This window comes from Macrosteles quadrilineatus, unplaced genomic scaffold, assembly GCF_028750875.1.
Source record: "Macrosteles quadrilineatus isolate MER2022 unplaced genomic scaffold, UCM_ALF_1.0 Scaffold_601__1_contigs__length_44869, whole genome shotgun sequence".
In the NCBI taxonomy this organism is placed as follows: Eukaryota; Metazoa; Arthropoda; class Insecta; order Hemiptera; family Cicadellidae; genus Macrosteles; species Macrosteles quadrilineatus.
Window position 1 is genome coordinate 6,470 of NW_026543194.1, and position 24,968 is coordinate 31,437.

At 36.2% G+C, this 24,968-nt stretch overlaps 2 protein-coding genes across 2 annotated transcripts; both read right to left on the reverse strand.

The window, feature by feature from the left end:
* Window positions 1-1,008: 1,008 nt before the first annotated feature.
* LOC128982568 (uncharacterized) lies at window positions 1,009-6,195 on the reverse strand. Its single transcript, XM_054401524.1, has 2 exons — window positions 5,142-6,195; window positions 1,009-1,243 (listed from the first exon to the last, which is right to left on the reverse strand). Exons 1-2 carry the CDS (start codon window positions 6,193-6,195, stop codon window positions 1,035-1,037), a joined length of 1,263 nt encoding a protein of 420 aa, XP_054257499.1. The 3' UTR covers window positions 1,009-1,034.
* A 1,406-nt stretch (window positions 6,196-7,601) lies between these two features.
* On the reverse strand, window positions 7,602-24,706 carry LOC128982569 (uncharacterized). The gene is made up of 2 exons (XM_054401525.1): window positions 24,606-24,706; window positions 7,602-9,193 (listed from the first exon to the last, which is right to left on the reverse strand). The coding sequence occupies exon 2, from the start codon at window positions 9,081-9,083 to the stop codon at window positions 7,602-7,604; it is 1,482 nt and encodes a 493-aa protein (XP_054257500.1). The 5' UTR covers window positions 9,084-9,193; window positions 24,606-24,706.
* Between the last annotated feature and the right edge of the window lie 262 nt (window positions 24,707-24,968).

A 24,968-nucleotide genomic window follows, 5' to 3' on the forward strand; every position in this document is an offset into this window, starting at 1 on the left:
AACAGATATTTTTCCTCAAATAAAAGCATAGATTTAATCTGCATTACACTACACTGATGAAATCGCAGAAGTGTTTACCACAAAAGATCCACCAATACGATTTTAATAATATTTAAAGGTTCTTCCAAAAAGAAGAGATACCAGTTAACATACTAATAATAATAACTTTGATCACGTACTGTATGGTATGGGAAATATTTTATTCATGGAATGATCAACCATACTTTGTAACTAACGCAATAGTGCCAATAGTCATTATTATTTATACACTTATTACTCATTAAATAATGCTAATTGCTCAAAATTTGTATAATTTCACTCTATTTATCACAGTCAGATAAATTAATGTAAGCCTTAAAGGGACCATTGATTTCAACGGGCTTCACCTAGTTTTTAATTAATTTGTTATTTAGTTTAATTTTTAACCATCAGGTTATCAACCAAATACTATTTGGTATTTAGCGTTGGCATTTTTAAATATGTCCAAGATTGGACATTACTGAAGAGGCGCTGATGCAAAATCTTCAAAAATATGCCACAGCTCATTTTTCATCACAACCGCAGTCAGTGGGAACCCGCTATTTCAGTAAAACACACTGCACAGGATTTACATTACATTTGATGCTAATCATATTTTTCGTGTGTTTTTACACTGTGTTTATGTGTAAAAACACCTGTGTGGCCGTAGTCTTAGCCAGGACCAAAACCCAATGATCAAAGTTAGCTGGTTCCATTTTTGAAGCCTCAAAAAGTTACTCTATTGACTTTTCCTAGGATCAATTCGGCAACTTTTGATTATTCACTAGACTAGGTTTGCTATTTTACAGGATTGTAAATATGTCTCTCAAAATCTTTAATTGTATCGGAGAATTTAAATTAAAAAAATACTTGTTACACAGATTTAAAAGGCCTGTGTTGTAAAAAAAATCTAATAATGTTAATGGTCTCTGTGTAGTGACAATAAATTGATGGAATGCAAGTAATGATAAAATAAAAGGAATACTCTGCCAATATGAATCCTTACTTTAATTGTGTTAACCTAGTTTGTGCATAATTTTGCTAACACACTCATCAATATTCTGCAGAGTTTTATAAACATCTTGATACACCTTGCTTGTGGCAGGATGAGAATCTATTGGATATGTTTCCTGTAAACTGGTATTAGGGAGATTGCCATCTTCCACTTTGGGTGGCATTTGTGATCTTGTGGGTGTTGGTGCGTAGTGGCGTTCTGAAGTAGCTCCTGAAATGGCATTATCAGTTATTATTTTAGTAATGGAGACAGCATAGGATTCATCTCCAGATTTGGCGGTATTTTTAGCCTTTGAATCTCCTGTTACATAAGAAGAAACCGACCAAGCAATAATACGTACCGTACATCACAGTTACTGTTAAGAATTGAAGTTAAAAGACTTTCTTAAACTAAGACTTTCATTAACTACTTTTTGGAATTACAATGATCATATAGTTGATTTATGTTCTGACTTTTTGTAAACATTGTGTTGTGTTATGACAAAAATTTAAGAATATGTGTGAGCCTGTTGCTCGAATTTGAGCAATTGCAAAGTATTACGGATGTTATTTCAAAACGAATAACAGTCATAATTTCCGATGACTTAAAAGAGTCAACTCAAAGATAATGTAATCAATCACTCCACTCCACTTATCGAAACTGAAAACGAACCCTTTTGTGTGTATCATGTGTTTACTATGAACAGCTGTAATTAATACAAATTATTCAACTGTTCAAGTTAACAAAATATTTTCTTCATAAGAAATACATTGGGATTTAAATAGCCTGTGGGGCAAAGTTCGAGGACTTTTGTTACAGGAATTGGTGAGTGGTCTACACAAAAAATACTTAATTTTGACACATCATTTGTAAAAATCTGTCCATTATTAACGGAGGAGTAGTGTTTCGTAGAAATCGCTTCACGTATTATTATAAGGATGGCTGAGCTGACAAAACTAAAGAAATCAAGATCTGATATTCGAAGGACATTTACTGTGACAGTTAAATAACTTAAAGATATTTTTAAGAAAGAAATAGATGATTTTACACAAGTATCAGCACCGCTTGAAAATAATAATAATCATTTTTGCACTCTGAACGACCTAAATTCGTCAATATATGATCAATTATTAGAAGGTGATGGGAGAAATGAAGGACATTGATGAAGAACTTCTAGGGCAAAGTGAATATATTGTACAATATCATCTTGTTTCTAAGAAGTGGATCATCTAAAAATTTATGAAAAGAATTCACTTAAAGATGAATAAAGTGAAATAACGTAACAAAGTTCAGGGTCAAATAAAGCAGGACGCTGATACAAGTTACCTTAATTTGAAACTAAAAGAGTTTAACAGGGAACTAGGCGAGTGGTTTCCATTTCGGATCAATTAAGAAGATCGACCAAGACCAAACTGTATACCCAGCAGATAAGATCCAGTATCTTATAATGGCAACTGCTGTTGGATCGCCTGCCCGTGACTTGGTTGAAAGCTACCCCTGCAACACCTGAAATGTACAACGAAGTTGTTGAAGCTCTGAAGAGTCGATCGGAAGAGACGATCTCTTCAGAGCACATGAGGCAAATGTTGGCTCTAACGATATAGAACGTCACAAGTAAAGAAAAACCAACTTTGTCGGTATTTTTATGACAAGATCCAGTTACACTTAAAGAATGTTAAGTGACTTCAGAGCATTTGCCTCACTGTTATTTCCATCAAGTCTGCTCGAAGACGTCCTCAAACTTTGGTAGAGAACGATGAACCACAACTCCAACAATCATAAAAGTTCCTCAAAAGATTTCCTGGAGAATTTGTGGCGTTCCTTACAAACGAAGTAGAGGGGAAACAAAAAGTCTCCATGGAATTGGAAGGGTTTGGAATTGCAAGTTCCTCTCAAGTTTTTTGGGATCTTCTAATAAAACAAATAAAACTTTGAGAAGCAAAACGAACAGAAAGCCTTTTGAGAAACAGCCTTCGGTTGCGGCACTTGTATTGACTACGGAAGGTACTTATTCATTGACTTGTGTGTTTTGTGATAAAACCAAAAAACCACAGATCTCAAGATTGGGTGAAAGCTTTGGATATGACTCTTCTTAAGCAAAAAGATATTTTAAAGAAGAAAGGATCTTCTTTCAAGTGTTTAAAAGGTCAACACATGAGTAATTCCGGTAAAGGTATGGTAAAGTAGGCAACTTGTTAAGAAAACACTATCCGATTAAATGTGAAGATCTACAAAAGAAAATAAACCACTTTCCTTAAATAAAACTAAAAAATCTGATGAACAGGTACCTATTTCTGAGGATAGTACAAGTCAGGCATTAGTGTCGAGTACAGTACTAGTAAATCAACAGTGGTTTATCTAAGCACGCTTCTTGTGAAAATCATTGTGGGAACCCAAGAACACACAGTTTGTACGTTGATTGACTCTGGGAGCCAAAAAATTTATATTTGAATCTGATTTAAAACTGAAGAGAATGGGTAAAACTGTGACAAGTCAAGAGTTGTTTGGGGGACAAAAAACAAATTTAAGGTTTCATGGAGTTTATTCTGTAAAACTTCAATCCACAAACTGATGGTTTTAATGAAGATTTCAAAGTTTTGGACACACCTCGTATCCGCAGATTCATACCTAAAATGTCGGACGTCAGAATATATGAAAATCTCAAAGCAAAAGGTGTGATATTGTCGGATTTTTGTGGATCATCAGAAGGAAGTAAGTGACATACAGTTGCTTCTTGGAGCTGACAGTTGGCCTAAATTGTTTACATCGGAGTATGTAAAAACAGGTAATGATTTGGCTGCTGTGAAAATAAAACTAGGATGGACACTAGTTGGTGAATCTGAATCAGACAGTGCAACTAGAATGACTTCTTAGATGTTATTGATTCTTACAAATAAAGTTAACTGGCACGAAAAAACTTCAGGAGTGAATAGGATAGTCAAGTAGCTTAGTTTAAAAAAAATACTGTTTAAGAAGAAGATTCTGGGAGATATGTCGTGCATCTTCCTTGGAGTGAAGGACAGCCTGTACTAGAGGACAACAAATACGTCGCAGAAAAGAGACTTTGTTCTACTACCAAGAAACTGAAACTTATTGGTAAGTACGATGATTTATGATTCTGTGTTTGGTTCATGGCTTAAACTTGAAATAACCGAGAAATAAATGAGGAGTTGAATAATATTAATGTACACTACCTTCTCCATAGAGCTGTTTTTAAAGAAAGTATTACAACTAAGGTGCGCCTAGTGTTTGACGCATCCATTGTCAACACTAAATGGTCATAGTTTGAACAATTCCATGGAACAAGGTCCTAACATAATTGAGCTAATACCACTTGTTCTAACTAAATTCAGACAAAATGCTATTGGTTTCATATCGGATATTGAAAAGGCATTTCTTCAGATTTCAGTATGCCCTGATGACAGAGATAATATATTTTGGACTGACTCTACAGTTGTCCTGGCATGGATCAACAACAACCATCATCAGTGGTCGGTTTTCAGAACAGAGTTAAAAAAATTGTTTCAGTTAGCTCTGCCCAACAGTGGAGACATATTCCGGGCTCCATCAACCCAGCGGATCTGCTCTCTAGCGGTCATTTTCCAACCCAGCTAATAAAATCTCGATGGTGGGAGGGAAGAACATTGTTGTTGCTATCAGAACATGAATGGCCAAAATTTGAAATGATCCCTGATCCAAATGAGGTTAACAATGGAGTTAAGAAAACAGGAACTTTGGTAGCTGTTGTTTCAAAAGAAAACTTGTTTTCTCTGTCATGCTTGACCCAAGACTTAGGAAGTTATTTCAAGATAATAAGAACTGAAGCTAGAATTCTCGACTTCATTTGTCTAATAGCTCCAAATTTCACTAATTTTTGTAGTCTAACTGTAAACCCAATTTTGGAGCATGTGACAAGTGAGAAGTATATTAATTTTGAAGTGGTCTTATTGCATTCTATACACTTTGAAATCTCTGATGTTTGTGATGTGTGACCAACAAAAATTTAAGAATATACAGTTTTGTAAGAATAGAATAGAACAGGGTTTTTATTAAAGTTACTTGTAAGAACCTTAAATGAGGAAATATTTATTATTTTTAATGGAATTTCCCCTAAAGTTGTAAAAGTTACCTTGAGTACTTGACATGGGAACCCACTTAGGACAAGATGAGATGGTCCATTTTCCTCCCTTAGGAAGGGGCGGAAGTTCTTGTCCTTCAGGTAAATATTCTGGGTTGCCTGAAGCGTTCATAAACCATGTCCCATAATGCCTCCCTTTTAGGTAAGGAACTAAGACTGCATGCCCTGTATAATGCATAATCCACTCGCCATCAGGAGGGGGTGATACACATTCCCCTTTTTGTGTAACAACCCACTCAGGCCTTCCACAAGATAAGATGGTCCATTTTCCTCCCCGAGGAAGGGGAGGAAGTGGTTTTCCATAGGGTAAATATTCTGGTTTGCCTGAAATGTTCATAAACCATGTCCCATTAAGTTGTTTGCCAGAAACATTTAACACTACATGCCCTGTTTCATTTATAATCCATTTGCCACAAGGGAGAGTGGTTTGTTCTTCAGTTGTAATTGTAGGGTTTTGTGTAACAACCCACTCAGGCCTTCCACAAGATAAGATGGTCCATTTTCCTCCCCGAGGAAGGTTAGGAAGTGGTTTTCCATAGGGTAAATATTCTGGTTTGCCTGAAATGTTCATAAACCATGTCCCATTAAGTTGTTTGCCAGAAACATTTAACACTACATGCCCTGTTTCATTTATAATCCATTTGCCACAAGGGAGAGTGGTTTGTTCTTCAGTTGTAATTGTAGGGTTTTGTGTAACAACCCACTCAGGCCTTCCACAAGATAAGATGGTCCATTTTCCTCCCCGAGGAAGGGGAGGAAGTGGTTTTCCATAGGGTAAATATTCTGGTTTGCCTGAAATGTTCATAAACCATGTCCCATTAAGTCGTTTGCCAGAAACATTTAACACTACATGCCCTGTTTCATTTATAATCCACTTGCCAGAAGGGAGAGTGGTTTGTTCTTCAGTTGTAATTGTAGGGTTTTGTGTAACAACCCACTCAGGCCTTCCACTAGATGAGATGGTCCATTTTCCTCCCTGAGAAGTGAAGGAAATATTTTTCCATCGGGTAAAAATTCTGGTTTGCCTGAAGTGTTCATAAACCATGTCCAAAAAGCCTCATTTTTTGGAAAGGAACTAAGATTGCATACCTGTATGATTTATAGTCCACTCGCCAGGAGGGGGAGGGTTTGTTCTTCAGTTGTAATTGTAGGGTTTTGTGTAACAACCCACTCAGGCCTTCCACTAGATGAGATGGTCATTTTCCTCCCTGAGGAAGTGAAGGAAATATTTTTCCATCGGGTAAAAATTCTGGTTTGCCTGAAGTGTTCATAAACCATGTCCCAAAAAGCCTCATTTTTTGGAAGGAACTAAGATTGCATACCCTGTATGATTTATAGTCCACTCGCCAGGAGGGGGAGTGGTTTGTTCTTCAGTTGTAACTGTAGGGTTTTGTGTAACAACCCACTCAGGCCTTCCACTAGATGAGATGGTCCATTTTCCTCCCTGAGGAAGTGAAGGAAATATTTTTCCATCGGGTAAAAATTCTGGTTTGCCTGAAGTGTTCATAAACCATGTCCCAAAAAGCCTCATTTTTTGGAAAGGAACTAAGATTGCATACCCTGTATGATTTATAGTCCACTCGCCAGGAGGGGGAGTGGTTTGTTCTTTCAGTTGTAATTGTAGGGTTTTGTGTAACAACCCACTCAGGCCTTCCACTAGATGAGATGGTCCATTTTCCTCCCTGAGGAAGTGAAGGAAATATTTTTCCATCGGGTAAAAATTCTGGTTTGCCTGAAGTGTTCATAAACCATGTCCCAAAAAGCCTCATTTTTTGGAAAGGAACTAAGATTGCATACCCTGTATGATTTATAGTCCACTCGCCAGGAGGGGGAGTGGTTTGTTCTTCAGTTGTAACTGTAGGGGTTTTGTGTAACAACCCACTCAGGCCTTCCACTAGATGAGATGGTCCATTTTCCTCCTGAGGAAGTGAAGGAAATATTTTTCCATCGGGTAAAAATTCTGGTTTGCCTGAAGTGTTCATAAACCATGTCCCAAAAAGCCTCATTTTTTGGAAAGGAACTAAGATTGCATACCCTGTATGATTTATAGTCCACTCGCCAGGAGGGGGAGTGGTTTGTTCTTCAGTTGTAATTGTAGGTTTTGTGTAACAACCCACTCAGGCCTTCCACTAGATGAGATGGTCCATTTTCCTCCCTGAGGAAGTGAAGGAAATATTTTTCCATCGGGTAAAAATTCTGGTTTGCCTGAAGTGTTCATAAACCATGTCCCAAAAAGCCTCATTTTTTGGAAAGGAACTAAGATTGCATACCCTGTATGATTTATAGTCCACTCGCCAGGGAGGTGGAGTGGTTTGTTCTTCAGTTGTAACTGTAGGGTTTTGTGTAACAACCCACTCAGGCCTTCCACTAGATGAGATGGTCCATTTTCCTCCCTGAGGAAGTGAAGGAAATATTTTTCCATCGGGTAAAAATTCTGGTTTGCTGAAGTGTTCATAAACCATGTCCAAAAAGCCTCATTTTTTGGAAAGGAACTAAGATTGCATACCCTGTATGATTTATAGTCCACTCGCCAGGAGGGGGAGTGGTTTGTTCTTCAGTTGTAATTGTAGGGTTTTGTGTAACCACCCACTCAGGCCTTCCACTAGATGAGATGGTCCATTTTCCTCCCTGAGGAAGTGAAGGAAATATTTTTCCATCGGGTATAAATTCTGGTTTGCCTGAAGTGTTCATAAACCATGTCCCAAAAAGCCTCATTTTTTGGAAAGGAACTAAGATTGCATACCCTGTATGATTTATAGTCCACTCGCCAGGAGGGGGAGTGGTTTGTTCTTCAGTTGTACATGTAGGGTTTTGTGTAACAACCCACTCAGGCCTTCCACTAGATGAGATGGTCCATTTTCCTCCCTGAGGAAGTGAAGGAAATATTTTTCCATCGGGTAAAAATTCTGGTTTGCCTGAAGTGTTCATAAACCATGTCCCAAAAAGCCTCATTTTTTGGAAAGGAACTAAGATTGCATACCCTGTATGATTTATAGTCCACTCGCCAGGAGGGGGAGTGGTTTGTTTTTCAGTTGTACATGTAGGGTTTTGTGTAACAACCCACTCAGGCCTTCCACTAGATGAGATGGTCCATTTTCCTCCCTGAGGGAGTGAAGGAAATATTTTTCCATCGGGTAAAAATTCTGGTTTGCCTGAAGTGTTCATAAACCATGTCCCAAAAAGCCTCATTTTTTGGAAAGGAACTAAGATTGCATACCCTGTATGATTTATAGTCCACTCGCCAGGAGGGGGAGTGGTTTGTTCTTCAGTTGTACATGTAGGGTTTTGTGTAACAACCCACTCAGGCCTTCCACTAGATGAGATGGTCCATTTTCCTCCCTGAGGAAGTGAAGGAAATATTTTTCCATCGGGTAAAAATTCTGGTTTGCCTGAAGTGTTCATAAACCATGTCCCAAAAAGCCTCATTTTTTGGAAAGGAACTAAGATTGCATAACCTGTATGATTTATAATCCACTCGCCAGGAGGGGGAGTGGTTTGTTCTTCAGTTGTAATTGTAGGGTTTTGTGTAACAACCCACTCAGGCCTTCCACTAGATGAGATGGTCCATTTTCCTCCCTGAGGAAGGGGAAGAAGTTGTCTTCCATCGGGTAAAAATTCTGGGTTGCCTGAAGAGTTCATAAACCATGTCCCATAAAGTGGACTTTTTAGGAAAGGAACTAAGACTGCATGCCCTGTATGATTTATAATCCACTCGCCATCAGGAGGTGATACCCATGAATCGAATGGTTTCGGTAGTGGGATTCTATCTGATGATGGTAACTGGCAACTCTTGGTTGGTACAGGTGCCAAGGACCTCTCAGTTTCTAGCTTATTGCCTTGTGGGTCAGAGTTCAGAATGGTTTCAAGTGAACCAAGCAGATGAAGAAGTTGTTTGACATACAATGATAACTGGCTGCTCTGAGCTTGCGCCATTTTTTTATTTTTCCCTAATAAGTTCTTCTGAGGAATAATATTTATAAAGTATAGTGATGTCTTCACATTTTAAAATTTTGCTTCAATAATCTTGAGCCTGTCTTGAGTTCCTGGAATAAATTGTACTGATTAGCACTGTCAACTATTAATGCTACAATAAAATATACACCTACATGATAACCGTACGTTTTGAAAAAAAATTAAACATGATAAGTTGATTTACGCATATAGTAAGATTTGAACATTATTGTAAAATCTAAAAGTGTTTGGTCAGCAGTACTGTATTATATAGCCTACTTTTCAACATTATTACTTTTACTATTTGACAAGCTGTAACCTGCGGGCTTTGCCCCGTTTAACTTCTTAATTTTCAAGATGATCTCGTTCGCATGGCTCAATCACGTCCTGGTTGAAGTTCGTTCGCTATGCTCACTCACCTTTATGTTGGAGCTCGTTCGCTACGCTCACTCACCTTTAGGTTGGAGCTCGTTCGCTGCGCTCACTTGCCTTCAGGTTAGCTCGTTCACTACGCTAACCCGCCTCAAGGTTGAAGTTTGTTCGCTATGCTCACTCACCTTTTGGTTGCAAATTAGCTGTTGTCATAAATGTAAAAGAAATAATAGTGCTACACCCTGTTGGTAATCCTTGTAACTTTAATGCTATTGAACATCATAGAACAGAACCAACTTGTTTAATTGAAACAGCTGTTAAGATTCATTAATTCCATTTCTCATAAGGTTAACATGGGAAACTCCAGAGCCACTTGGGCGGAGCCTATTGGACGGATCACGAAATTGATGGTGTATAAACCTATTCCATGAAATTCTACACGTATGTACCAAGTTTCGTGGCAATCGGTTCAGCGGTGTCTGAGTTTATCACTGCCAAACAAATATATATATATATATATACAAACATCCTCTTTTATACTTATAGATTAAATTATTTTACATCATCATTTCATCACATTTAAAAGCAAACCACATTATTACCAAGCATGTTAGAACTATAAATTACATTGAACGCCTAACGGATATTAAAAAATAAAAATAGGAATAAAACCAATAATAGGAGTATAATTCTTGTATAGTATAATTATAAAAAAATTATATGATTTATAGTTTCCATGATCGAAAACTCGACCTAAAAAATCTCTATTGTAAAAACCTCTCTATTTTTACCCCTCGCTGTAAATAAACATGGGATTGTAATTTCTTACATTTGCTTCGATTTTCTGTATATATTTTGTTGTTATTTCGTAACCAGCATAAGTAGTGCAGTAGAAATAATCGAAAATATAACTTAAGGTGGAACTAATTGCAACACAAATGATTCTTGCTGTGAATGGTAGGTAGTATGCTTCTAATCAACATACTAAAAATATACATCCGTACTGTGGCGCAAAATACGTTTTTTGGCCGCCATCTTGAAAAAAGTGTAAAAATTTTAATATTCATAAAAATAACTTTTTGGGTATCAAATTATAGGAAATTTAATGCTGAAAAATGTTATAATAGTGGTTATAAGCACTATTTAGAAATACAATCGTAGTACAAAACACCCCCGCCGCAGCAAACCTGCAGACTAAACAAATTTCTATTTGTCTTAATTGATTTTCAATTAAATCTAGTAATTCATAGTTTTAAACATCTTTGTACAACTAAATCTAGAGTTCTACTGGACCGATTTTATAACCTAATGGGTCATTGGAAAGGAATTCGTGTAGATTTTCAAATAATTATTAAAGTTTGATTTTTTAAGATTTGCTAGATGAAACCCGTCAACGTCGACAATTAGCTTAGGTACTGTTGAGTTTGCAAGTAAGATCTTTTAACTATAAATCGATGATAGATAACTCCATTTTTAAACAATTTGGGTCGTTTATAATTTAGCAGTGTGCTTTAGGTACGTCCAATCTCAATAATCAATAATTCCAATGGAATCTGGTATTTCACTGAAGATTTTTAGATAAAAAGATATAGGATAATGTAACTGCTGAAAAACATTTTTAATTGAAGTAAAAATTGAAAAAAATCCAATTTAATTGTTTTCGTAGATACATTTGATAGATTAATTATGATAAATATGTGCTTGCATAGCTTTGAGACCAAAATTATTAAAATCGGTCTGGTAGAAGAGCCAAACGAATTCGAAAAAAAAACAAATTTAACTCCCGTAAGTAATGTACAGTGAGGCAGTTTGTGCATAGCTCAAATATACGTCAAAATGAGTGCTGATGCTTAATAGCAAATCTATGGTGTGTCTATAGCTTTAGTTTAAAGCCGATTTTACACTACGTAGCAAAAACTGCTATATAACTTTTGCTATATAACATTGCTTTATAACTTTTGCTGTATGACAAATTTACAAACAATTTTAGTGATTCTGGTGCTCGTGCTATATGTTATATGTAACACAACCTCATTCGCATTCCGTATCGAAATGTGCGCTGAAGAGACTGTTTGTGGCAGCTATCGTGGTGATCTTGGAAGTCAGAGAGAGAGACAGACAGGAGCGAAGATTTTAGCAAGTTTTAGGTTTGACCGCTTCTTGCTTCAAGAAATAAGTACAGTGTAGCAGATTTATTACGGGACCTTAATGATTATGAATACCCTGACAATCCATAATTAAAACGCTAAATAAGGCGACGGTAACTTCAAAAACGTTTTACGTATGATCACAACGCCGGTTGTCCACGGAACAGTTCAATTAAGTTTATAATATCAATAGCCCCGATAATATCATCCCGATCCTAGGGCACTGCCACTTTCCGTTTCCAGTCCATCCATTCTAAACAAAGATCGCTGAGCAAAACCGTTCAGCGCTACATATAGCAGATGCTAGACGAAAATATATGTATATCATTGCTACATATGGCAATGTTAGATGTAGCACGTATTTCTTTTGATATTTACCGACTCCTGATGGATAGCACAATTTTAGCTATATATAGCAGGATCTGCTACATATAGCAGTGTTATATAGCACTTTTGTAAAGTTACTTTTTCTACTTCTAGCAAATGTTATATTACATTGCTAGATGTTACACAAATCTGCAATGTAGCAGGTTTAGCTACATAGTGTAAACCCGGCTTAAGGCCAAAATTATGAAAATCGGTCTTGTAGAAGAGCTAACCCGACTTGGAAAAGAAAAACCAATTATTTTTATAGATGGCAATAATTGATTTACCAGTATGCATAATCTAACCATACGAAAAATGAGTTGATAATTTAACAGCTTATTGTTAGGTATATTGTTATTTAATTAAATTTTCTTTGATTAAATATTGTTGTTAACAAATTGCATTTGTGTTTAAAGTGTGTTTCTTATGTTAAGTGTGTGATTCTAATGTTATGAGCTTAATATGTACCAAATATTAGTGAGTAAAGTGGTGTATGGATTTCATAACCTGAAACCAATTAAGTGTGTTTTTAGTAACATATATTAATTGTTTAGTATAAAATAAATAAATCTTTAAAGTTTTATCAAAATATATCCATAAACAAGGAAACTACAACTTTTTACCATATTCTCCATAAGAATAACATGGGGATTTCAAATTTCCAATTTTTTGAATATTCCCCGTCACCAATAATCGTACAAAACCCCTTTGATATACTTAACTATTGTTTTTAAGCTCTTTAAAAAGGTCTAGAGAGAAATTAGGAAATTTTACGTTTTAAGGGTCAAAAATGAAAAAAACAAATTTTAAAAGTATAAAATAACTTATAAATAAAAAACTTTTCAAATGCCACGTTTTTAAACGCACCTTTTTTCGCCCATAGTGCATCACCGTTAACAGTATATTTTAAATTCAACCATTATATTCTTTTCCAGCATGAAAATGTTCTATAATTTGATACTTAACCAGATTTTTTAACAATAATTTAAAATTTTACACTTTTTTAAATGGCGACCAAAAAACCGTATTTTGCGTAACAGTACAAATGTATATTTTTAGTATGTTTTTTAAAAGTGTATTACCTACCATTTCTAACTGGAATAATTTCTGTTGCAATTAGTTCCACCTCAAACCCTATTTCTACTGCACTAAAGACCCATAAGGCCCATATGTTAATTTTTTTAATTTTAAATTCATTTTTTGTGTTTTTTATTTTATTTTAAATTTGGGGATTCTGATTCTGTACATCTACAGGAAAATATCTTTCCCACAGTATGCGTATATTTTCCCTGTGATGCACACAAGCTGAGAAAAAGGGTTTTAAAGAAATATGCTTGCCTATTAATATACAGGTGAGTTTTAATTGTCCCCCCCCCCAACTTTTTTCTACATTTTTTCAAATATCAATCCCAGACCCCTTCCAAACATTGTTGGGTAGTAAGTACTTCATTTTGACAAGGTGGTCATTTCCGGCCGCCATCTTGGATCCGCCATATTGGATGCAAAATAATTTTTTCAAATGTAAAGGTTGGGTTGTGACCCATTATTCCAAACTAGATTTTTACCCTGATTACAATGCCGCAAACCGTTAAAAAAAATCTTGATTCATTCCAAAGTTATGAGGACTTTTTAAATTTTTATTTTTAGCCCATTTTAACATTGTGCATTTACAAACTAAGACCATAATCTCAAAATAGTGCTAGATAAAGATAAGTATACACTACCAGTCCTTGCCAACATATTTTCACTTGGTTATGACTGATGTATTTTTTTCGGCCGCCATCTTGGATCCGCCATTTTGAAATGTGATAAATTATTTTCAATATGAAGGGTGTGTTGTGACCCATCATTTCGGATTACTTTTTTAAGCTGAACTCAATTCCATGATCCATTTTTCATTTTCATATTTTGATTTTGAAATATTAACATTTTTAACAAAACAATTGCAATATTTCATAAACAAAACTTGATAACAAAAAATGGATTGCGGCATTGAGTTTAGCTTAAAAAAGTAGTTCGAAATGATGGGTCACAACACACCCTTCAATATTGAAAATAATTTATCCCATTTCAAAATGGCGGATCCAAGATGGCGGCAAAAAAAAATTCATCAGTCATAACCAAGTGAAAATAGGTCGACAATAACTGGTAGTGTATACTTATCTTTATCTAGCACTATTTTGAGATTATGGTCTTAGTTTGTACATGCACAATGTTAAATTGGGCTAAAAATAAAGTTTTAAAAATCCCTCATAACTTTGGAATGAATCAAGATTTTTAAAAACAGTTTGTGGCATTGTAATCAGGGCAAAAATCTAGTTGGAAATCATGGATCACAACCCCACCTTTACATTTGAAAAAAATATTTTGCATCCAATATGGCGGATCCAAGATGGCGGCCGGAAATGACCACCTTGTCAAAATGAAGTACTTACTACCCAACAATGTTTGGACGTGGTCTGGGATTGATATTTGAAAAAACGTAGAAAAAAGTTGGGGGGGGGGACAATTAAAACTCACCCTGTATATATATATACAATATGTGAAGCAGTTTTTTGTGAACACAACTCCTCCCTTATTTGTGGACCAATTTCAACGTTTAAGGTGTCAAAAGATTTGTCTCAATATGTAGTTTTGCAATAAGGTTTTAGAATATAAAAAGTCCTACCCTTAAGGGTGTGAGATCCTCTAAAAGGTCAGGTTTTCCCCATAAGAAATACTTAAAACAAATTTAAAAACAAAGAACAGCTGTTTATAAAAAGAAACTCATTATTTTTTGGGAGTAAATATTAATGTTATTGTAATAATCAGTAGGTTAAGACCAAGTTAAACAGTTAATCAGTTTTGTTGGAAGAACAGAAAATGCCTCGAGTTCTAAGAAGAAATATTGAAAACTGGAGGAGAACTTGATTTTATCTTAGTTCAAGTAGTAAGATTATACCTAATCTTGACATAAGGTAAACACACCAGTAGCTGACAGTATAAGAAACTATACGCACTTAATAATCCGTGGTTTTGAATAAATAGGAACTAAAGAGATATTACGGATTTTATGTGATTCTAAATTTAGTGTAGTTTTCAAATTTGTCATAAAAAAGGGGTTTTTAAATATATTTTATACATTTTTAAACTTAATTCAACCTTTGTACGTGTTCCAGTGGCTGACAGTGAAAAAAGTGCTTGTACCAGTAGCTGACTGTCAGTTGTTCCAGTAGCTGACACTAGTACTAAAAATGTAATAGCTGCTAAACCTAAGGGTTTTATAATTTACTAGGTGGCGTTCGCAGATGCATCCACAAAATTGAGCGGAGTCATCAAGGTTCATATTATATTGTTTTTGTCATACTGCAGTAAAAACAGTCGTCATTGGTGCGTGTGTTATATATAGTTATATTTTAGTTGCGGGTCTAAAGTAGCATTTTCACTCTTTAGGGGATAAAATTAGTTTTTAGCCTCTGTGGAGTAAAACTCAGCTGTTGTCAACTCAGTTGTAAATTTCTATTGTAAACGATTGAATACGTATCGAAATATGTAACGATTCGTGCTTCATAATCATGTTAACCTACAGTCTCTCTTCCCATAGCATTATTTCCTTTGCAGATAAATTTAAAAAATCATAAAAAATAAATTAAAATTAAATTAAATTAAAATGAATTCATTTGCAGATTAATCCATTCCCACACTCAACACTGCCCGCCTTTACTACTTCCTTCACCACCCCCTACGTAGTGGAGCTCTTTCCCTCTCTTCCCATAGCATTTTAGGATTGCAGATACATTAATTTTAATTGCCAAAGACAGTTCCCACACTCTGCACTGCAAGCCTTACTACTTCCTTCAACATTTCCTACGTCATAGACCTGTTTCCTTCCCTTCTCATAGCATTTTAGGATTGAAGATACAATAATCTAACTGCCACAGACAATTCTCACAATATGTTCATACTTTACTACTTCCAAAGCCACTTCCTACATCGTGGACCTGTTTTCATCACTTTCCATAGCATTTTAGTATTTAAGATACGTTCATCTAATTGCCACAAACAATGCCCAGACTCCGCACTGCTAGCCTTTACTACTTTTTTCACCATTTTATATGTCGTGGACATGCTTCCATCCCTTCTCGTAGCATTTCAGCATTGCAGATACATTAATCTAACTGCTACAATGGTTTCCAGTTCCCAAACTCCACACTACTCACCTTACTACTTCCTTCACCTCTTCTTACGTCGCAGACCTGTCCCTCTCTTCCCATAGAATTTTAAGATTGTAGATACCAAGATACCTTAATCTAATCGTCACAAACAGTTCCCACACTCCGAAAAACTCGCCTTTACTGCTTCCTTCATTACTTCCCACGTCACGGACATGTTTGGCTCCCTTCCCATAGCGTTATTGGAATGCAAATACCTTTATCTATTGGTCATAAACAGATCCAACAATCCGGACAGCTCGCCTTGACTACTTCCTTCACCACTTCGTACATCGCGGACCTGTTTTCCTCCCGTTCCATAGCATTTTAGGATTGTAGATACCTTAATCTAATAGTCATAAACAGTTTCCACACTCCGGACAGCTCGCCTTGACGATTTCCTTCACCACTTCCTACGTCGTGGACCCGTTTTCCCCCCTTCCCATACCATTTTAGGATTGCAAATACCTTAATCTAATGGTCATAAACAGATCCCATATTCCGAACAGCTCGCCTTTACTACTTCCTTCACCATTTCCTACGTCGCGGACCTGTTTCCTTCCCATTCAATAGCATTTTAGGATTGAAGATCCTTAATCTAATTGTCATAAAAAGTTCCCACACTCCGGAGAGCTCACCTTGACTACTTCCTTCACCACTTCCTACGTCGCGGACCCGTTTTCCTCACTTCCCATAGAATTTTAGGATTGCAGATACCTTAATCTAATCGTCATAAACCATTTCCACACTCCGGACAGCTCGCCTTGACTATTTTTTACCACTTCCTACGTCCTGGACCTGTTTCCTTCCCATCCAATAGCATTTTAGGATTGAAGATCCTTAATCTAATTGTCATAAAAAGTTCCCACAATCCGGACAGCTCACCTTGACTACTTCCTTCACCTCTTCGTACATCGCGGTACTGTTTTCCTCCCGTCCCATTGCATTATAGGATTGTAGATATCTTAATCTAATAGTCATAAACAGTTTCCACACTCCGGACAGCTCGCTTTGACGATTTCATTCACCACTTCCTACTTGGCAAACCTGTTTTCCTCCCTTCCCATACCATTTTAGGATTGCAAATACCTTAATCTAATGGTCATAAACAGATCCCATATTCCGAACAGCTCGCCTTTACTACTTCCCTCACCATTTCCTACGTCGCGGACCTGTTTCCTTCCCTTCCAATAGCATTTTAGTATTGAAGATCCTTAATCTAATTGTCATAAACAGTTCCTACACTCCGGAGAGCTCACCTTGACTACTTCCTTCACCACTTCCTACGTCGCGGACCCGTTTTCCTCACTTCCCATAGAATTTTAGGATTGCAGATACCTTAATCTAATAGTCATAAACCATTTCCACACTCCGGACAGCTCGCCTTGACTATTTTTTACCACTTCCTACGTCCTGGACCTGTTTTCCTCCCTTCCCATAGCATTTTAGGATTGCAGATACCTTAATCTAATCGTCATAAACAGTTCCCACATTCCGGACAGCTCGCCTTGACCACTTCCTTCACCACTTCCTACGTCGTGGACCCGTTTTCCTCCCTTCCCATAGAATCTAGGAATGCAGATACCTAAATCAAATCGTCATAAACAGTTTCCACACTCCGGACAGCTCGCCTTTACTACTTCCTTCACGTTTTCCTACGTCGCGGACCTGTTTCCTTCCCTTCCCATAGCATTTTAGGATTGAAGATACCTTAATCTAATTGTAATAAACAGTTCCCGCACCCTGGAGAGCTCACCTTGACTACTTCCTTCACCCTTTCCTACGTCGCGGACCCGTTTTCCTCACTTCCCATAGCATTTTAGGATTGCAGATACCTTAATCTAATCGTCATAAACAGTTCCCACACTCTGGGCAGCTCGCCTTGACTACTTCCTTCACCACTTCCTACGTCACGGACCCGTTTTCCTCCCTTCCCATAGAATTTTAGGAATGCAGATACCTACCTAAATCTAATCGTCACAGTTGTTTCCACACTCCAGACTCTTTACATTTACTACTTCCTTCACCACTTCCTACGTCACGGACTTCAAGCTAGTGTCGTCATTTGATTATATTTATGATCCATGCCACCGTTTATGTTCTAATATCTGTGGAATAATGCTATCAGCTATTTATTTATCTACTGCATTCAAGAGTCAACAGCTGATCATATATCTTTGTTTATGTGTCAAATACTGCTTCCATAAGGATTACATTGAAACTTTGAGACCCAGCGGGGCGGATTCCTGAGAGACTTTTTTAACGCCATATAGGTAGATGTTGGCACTCACCGATATGGTCTTTATCACCATGCAAAATTTTAAACCGATTGATTCAGCCGTTTAGGAGGAGTTTGCGTATTACGAAATGCATAAAAGTCAACGTATAAGAGCTTCGCTCAATAAGTCAAATAAAATCTAACTTAATAATTAAATTATAAAATCATTTAAAACGTTATTTAGAAAATTTATTTTACATATTTTAAAATAAAAAATATTTACATAAAAAAAAATTAATTAAAAATTACCATGAGACCTACGGTAATAGCTCTATTTCCAATAGGGAAATTCGCTAAAAGTAGTTATGGGGTCTTATTTCTTTATTATAATGACATTTTAAGGTGTGGTTGAGATCACATAAATTATAAATAGCAAGCAAATTTTGATGGGTAAAACCAATTTAATATTGTGCAAGTAGCAAATATCTGTCAGCTAGTGGAACTTGTATAGCTTTTGTGTACTAAAGCCTGACATTGATATCATTTTAAATCCAAAACCCCTAACACCCCAATTTTATTATGGAATTGTCAACAAAGGTATAATTGATAAAAATAATGAGCCTAATCATTAATACTATTTAAGAAATTTAGCGAAATGACAAAAAACCAAACTTACCTTCTTAACAATTTCATTAAGGAAATCGACTAAATGTGATGTGTACAGACAGGGTCTCTTTCAAACCAACACCATTCAGTGAGTGTGGGCTAAATTTCACTGATTTGTTTGTTAAAAAGTCAAGAATAAACATACCGTATGTTCTTCTAACAATTCAATCATGTGTAAATATTTTTAAGAGACCACATTATAATGTAAAGAAACTCAAACTGTCAGCTTCTGGAGCCAGGCCCGTTTTTGACCCTGTCAGCGCCCTAGGCACAACTAATAGTAGCGCCCCTTTTCAATATATAACAGGGTGTCCACCAACCGGGAAAACTGGGAAATCTGTGAATTATGCGTGAGTTTTTTTAACCGGGAAGTATGCATGAAATTTGTATTTCTACCTGGAATTTTCAATTGATCACGATCGCGTATGACAACAGTGACGTTTCCGTGACCGCGGGAGACGAAAAAATGTCTCCACAAGGCCGCGAAGGATGATCAGAACTGTCCGCCATCCCAAAAGGCGATGACGCTATCTACAGAGTCACGAGGGATGATCAGAATATTGCCGGATATTCTGATCACGGAAGACCATGGTAATGTCTGACCGCAGGAAACAGCAAGAATTTGGCCGCGATCGCGGAAGACGATGATTATCTCCACACAACTGCGGGATATTATTAACATTTTGCCGCAACCGCGGGAGGCGATTACGACGTTTTCACGACCGCGGGAGGCGATTACGACGTTTTCACGACCGCGGGGAGGATTACCATAGCTACAGGACTGCGGGAGATACAATAATGATACGAGAGGGATGATCGTGCAAAGCGATGATCATGACCGCAGGAAAGGACCAGAATTTTGCTATTCACAGAAGACGATGATCTCCACATGGCCGCGGGAGATGATTACTATTTTGCCGCAATCACGGGAGGCGATTACTATGTCAACACGACTACGGGGGACGATATAAAGATGTCTTCACGGCCACGAGGGCTTTATTGCGATCGCGTAAGAATATGATAATGTCCACTCGATCGCGGGAAAAGGTCAGAGTTTTGCCTCATTTGCAGAAGACGGTGATGATCTCCACAAGAGCGCGGGAGATGATTACCATTTTGCCGCAATCACGGGAGGCGATTACTATGTCAAAACGACCACGGGGGACAATATAATGATGTCTTTACGGCCGCGAGTAGTGATGAGAATTTGCTCGCGATCGCGCAAGACGATGATAATGTCCACACGACCACGGGAAAATATCTTAATTTTGCCTCATTCGTGGTAGACGATGATAATCTATTTACGACCGCGGAATATGTTCATATATTGCCGCGATCATGGGAGACGATAATTATGTCCACACGGCCGCAGAAAATAGTCACAATTTTGCCGCAACCGCGGGACACGGCCGCGAAGGATTAACAGAAGTTTACCGCGATCGCATGCAAATACTTGTGCAAATGCAACCACCATTTTTTTTATTTTTCAATTTTTTGGCGCCCCCCAAAAAATCCAATTGCCTCGCGCCCTAGGCACGTGCCTACCGTGCCTATTTGGTAAATCGGCCCTGTCTGGAGCACTGTCAGCTACTGGTGCATTTACCTTACCTTATGTTTTTATTGTAAACATTTGTATTACTCGCTCTACTTCAATTGATAAAAAAACGCAAATGGATTGTTTACTTCTAGGTTATGATGCCAGTTCCTCGGGCAAACTTATACAAAGTTTTTTTTACTGAATTCACCAACACAATCCAGACATTTCTAGTAAGAAGTTTCAAAAACTCATTTGCTATTGAAAGTGTTAGTAGCAAAGACCAAACATTATTATTTATATTTAGACCAAACATAAGTGAAGGAATTAGTGTTTATGTATTCAACGATCGAGTAGTTACGGTCAAGTTATGATTCAGGAGGAGCAAATAATATACGCTGTTCAAAAAGAGAAAATTAAAATTGCTATCCAAATCTTATAGCTACAAGAGTTATCGAACCTATTTCGACAAATGAATCCATACTTTCAAAACTTTGGGACATATATTAAGAGAAACTCCACTGAACAACGTGAGAATGTTCTAAATCGGTATAGATACTGTGACTGGCAGACAACACATTAAATTACATTAACCAACATTCCGTTGTGTTGCTGCTTTAGTCTTTTCAAAGCAGATTATGGCTGTCCAGTTGGTAACCCATAGTTTGTGGGTAAAAAATGGAGCACATCAAAAGGTTAATATCACCCCACTTTTCAGGATTCTCTGCAAAGAAAATTCTTTAGTCTAGGGGGATGTCTTAAATCAAAGAAATAAAATGACCCAACTTTAATTACTTAACACAGGTTATCAGTAGGACAACAGTTTTCTTGAATTCTCAATGCTGGAAAAACTGTTGCAACATGTTACTCAAATTGAAGCAGAGCGTTTAGCATCCGTTAGAAGTTATCAGTTAAAACTGAGAGCAGAAATAATGTAGATGAACCTTGACGACGCAAATAGAGATATTTAAAATTAGTTTCTAACAAGTTTTCAAACAACTCTAAGATGTAACTAGAATTACTCAAATTTAAGCATAACATTTTCCTCTAGACGTTATATATTTACTGTGCGGCTTATTGGACCGCACAGGTTCTCTTTTACTTTGTGACCATTTCCGATCAAATTTATAAGCAAATCCAAAACCAAGTGAGATTAATAACTGTGTGGCTTACATAACGGAGTTTCTTGATCCCAAGTACAATAATATGTCAATTAAATTAAATAACTAGCCATCGTCCAGGTCGGGAACTGGAGATTATGTGTGTACCAAATTGTACTTGAGTTTTGATAACCGGGGAAAAGATGGTGAATCAGTGTTATGTGTGCAGGACTAGGAAACTTTTTTAAGAATTTTTAAATCATCGTGCCAAAAGCCTACAACCGAGGTTTCCACTCACGGTTTCAAATGCTGTTGTGACAAGTAAAAAATCACAACTACACTGGATGTGTGTTGGGTTGCTGCGCTCCTGGAGGATCTTTGCAATTTCGTTTTGATTGTAACAATTGCTTTTCCAATGTGTCACTTTCGGTTTTGACTCACCACCATTGCGCTGCTATCGCTGGAGCATATCACCAATAGGTCTGTGGTCCATATCTTATTGGTACGTAGACATACCTACTCAATTATCCACAACTAAATTTCGTCGATGACTCTCCGGTACCGGTAGTTTTCCCAAGGACCAGTTTAATGTTAAGATAATCTTTGGTTATAAAATAGAACAAAACAGATTTATATTCCGGTGACACTTGATTGCAAAGCATTTGGTTTTGTTTGAAACTGTCAGATATTGTGTTTTTTAATATTGTGAGTATTCCTACAATATGTTTGCAAGCATATCTGGATAACTTCACACTTTAATATGCAATCCACCTGTTGGTCTGAATAATGTTTCAACTGACTACAAGATCCCAGGCTGTAGAACAGGCACACAGCAAGTAATGTAAATGTATAAATGTTTACTTAGTAATTTGAGTTGGAGCTACTATCTGTTTATTCTGGAGCTAATGTTTGTTGATGTTTGTTGACTTTTCACTTTTACTGGCCAAAGACAAGAGATAGGTAAGTAAATAGTCTTGTCAGAACTAATTGTCTCAAAAATGTAGTGCATATTGCCTGGGTTGTAAATAATTTTTCTGATAGTTTTAAATATTTCCATTTATTAAGTAGACTCCTCATCCCATTGCAAATTTTGAAGCTTGTTTTTTGTGTCTAGTTCATGTAAGTCCACCACTGATCGCTGGGGTAGACGAAATATTGTTTCTATTATTTTAGGGTTATTTTCATGATTTGTGCGTTACTATTTGGTTATATAACTAGGAGACCAGTTATTGTTTATGATTATATAGTTTTATTTGGTTATATGAGGTTTAACAAGAAACAAATTGTAAACAGAACACGATCTCTACAGTTGGACGTACAGAACTAACAATAAAACTGGCTTCAACTGTTCCATAAAGATGACAAATCTACTAAGGGAGTATGTTTTATCTATGGTATTACACTTTAACAACTAAATTCTAACCAAATTTCATGCTTTTAGTAAATGTACTATAGGGATTAAGCTATTACCGTAGATCTTATCTTCCCACCTGGACCAGGTACCAGTTTACTTTTTTGCCATGGTGTCCCCAAAGGCCAAAGATAATCCATTATGTGTGCATTAGCACACACAATAACTTGAGTAAAAATCGCCTTAATTTGATTTAATTTGGTGCAAATGTGTAAGCCTGTATTTATTTATAGAAACTGTTAAATGCTAAGTAAAAGTTTTCATAGCATTTCACAATTCATCCTTTTTTTGTAATTAAAGTTATAACAGCAAAAATACCTGCCATAGTGAGAAAAAGTTTAATAATTGTTTGTTTGTTTGCTATCTTATGACGTTTTAAAATTGCATACTGAATTTAACAAAGATATTTTTAATATTTTTATCTTTTCAAGATTTAAAACATTTAAAGCATGTATCGTAATGAACATCTTGCCAACAAGGTTTTAAAAAATGTATTCTTGATTTTAGTTTGATTTTACCCATAAAACCTATTCCTTATGCACTTTCAGGTAATTTAGTAACCCGTAAGATGCTGCTCAAGAAGTTATTAAGTAAATTTCCATTTACCTGGCTGGATTTCCACTAACATATTCTCTTTAAGTTGTCAGATTTATTTCCTACTTTCAATAAAATTACTACTTTATTTTTTGCCTAGGTTTCTGCTACAGGGATGATGATGTGTATTTCTTTATAGAAATATTGATAGATTAGTTTGAAATAAGAAATTTGCCAAATTGCATTAAAATATACCAATAAACAAGCTAACTACGGCAGTTTATTTATTCTCAATAAGAAATAACCTGAGAATTTTAAATTTTAACTTTTTTGGAATACTTTCTGCAACTGTTAGCAATGCTTGAATACACTAAATTATTTTTTTTTTTAAGCTCTAGGCCTATAGTTAGCAATATAGGTAGCTCTATAGCTCTACAGTTTAGAAAGAAATTGCAAAATTTTATGTTTTTAGGATCAAAAATGGGGAAAAATATTTTACCCCATAAAACCCCGTTCCCATAGTCCAATCGTGCTGTTTCCCGAACTTGTTTGATGTAATAAATGTGTAGGTTTACACGTTTATATTAAGTTTCTTCAAAATCCTTTCATTTTTTGCTTAAGTTATAGTGCTAACGGACACACACACATATAAATATACTATATATATGAACTTGAATGGATGGCGTTTTGACCTCTGGGCACCTCAAAACGAAAAATAAATTGGTTCCGGGTCTAGGTCTTACAACAATGAGACCTACGGTAATATCTTATTCCCCATATTGAATATTCACTAAAATTACAGATAAGAAATTCAGTTTAGAGCTGACCTGAAATTAAATTTAGGTAATTTTAAAAATAAGAGATATCTTTGGAGCCCTTGTCAATGTCCCACAACAACATGGTTTAGGCATGTACCGGTATTGATAATAAAGTTTTACTTTTTTTATCTATAAAAATTCTACTTACCAAACAAGTATTTGTAATATTTAAAATTTATCTTGAGTTTTCTTGATAAAACCAAAATTAACTGGAAAATTTTACATGATTGTTAAAGACTTGAATGTTTACAATAATTTAAACAATATCAGACATATGGTTTAAAAAATAAGTAACAGTAATAAATAAATTTTATAAATGTTTACAAAGTAGGTATATTAATAGCAAGGAATATTATGATAGACTGCAATTTGTCTTTTATAACTAAGCTAGCAGAATACTCAAGTGCCCTTGGTACTGGGTTGGCATTTTTATGGAACACACAAAGTTCAAACATGGTACAATTTAGTTTACCAGTTATCTTACTAATATTATAAATGTGAAAGTTTGTGT

Excerpts from the sequence above, each read along its gene's own strand:
- LOC128982568 (XM_054401524.1), bottom strand. The coding sequence starts at position 6,195 with ATGGTTTATGAACACTTCAGGCAAACCAGAATTTTTACCCGATGGAAA. Across the intron at positions 1,244-5,141 it reads TCCCATGTCAAGTACTCAAG|GAGCTACTTCAGAACGCCAC; the intron begins GTAACTTTTACA and ends ATGCCATTTCAG.
- LOC128982569 (XM_054401525.1), bottom strand. The coding sequence starts at position 9,083 with ATGGCGCAAGCTCAGAGCAGCCAGTTATCATTGTATGTCAAACAACTT.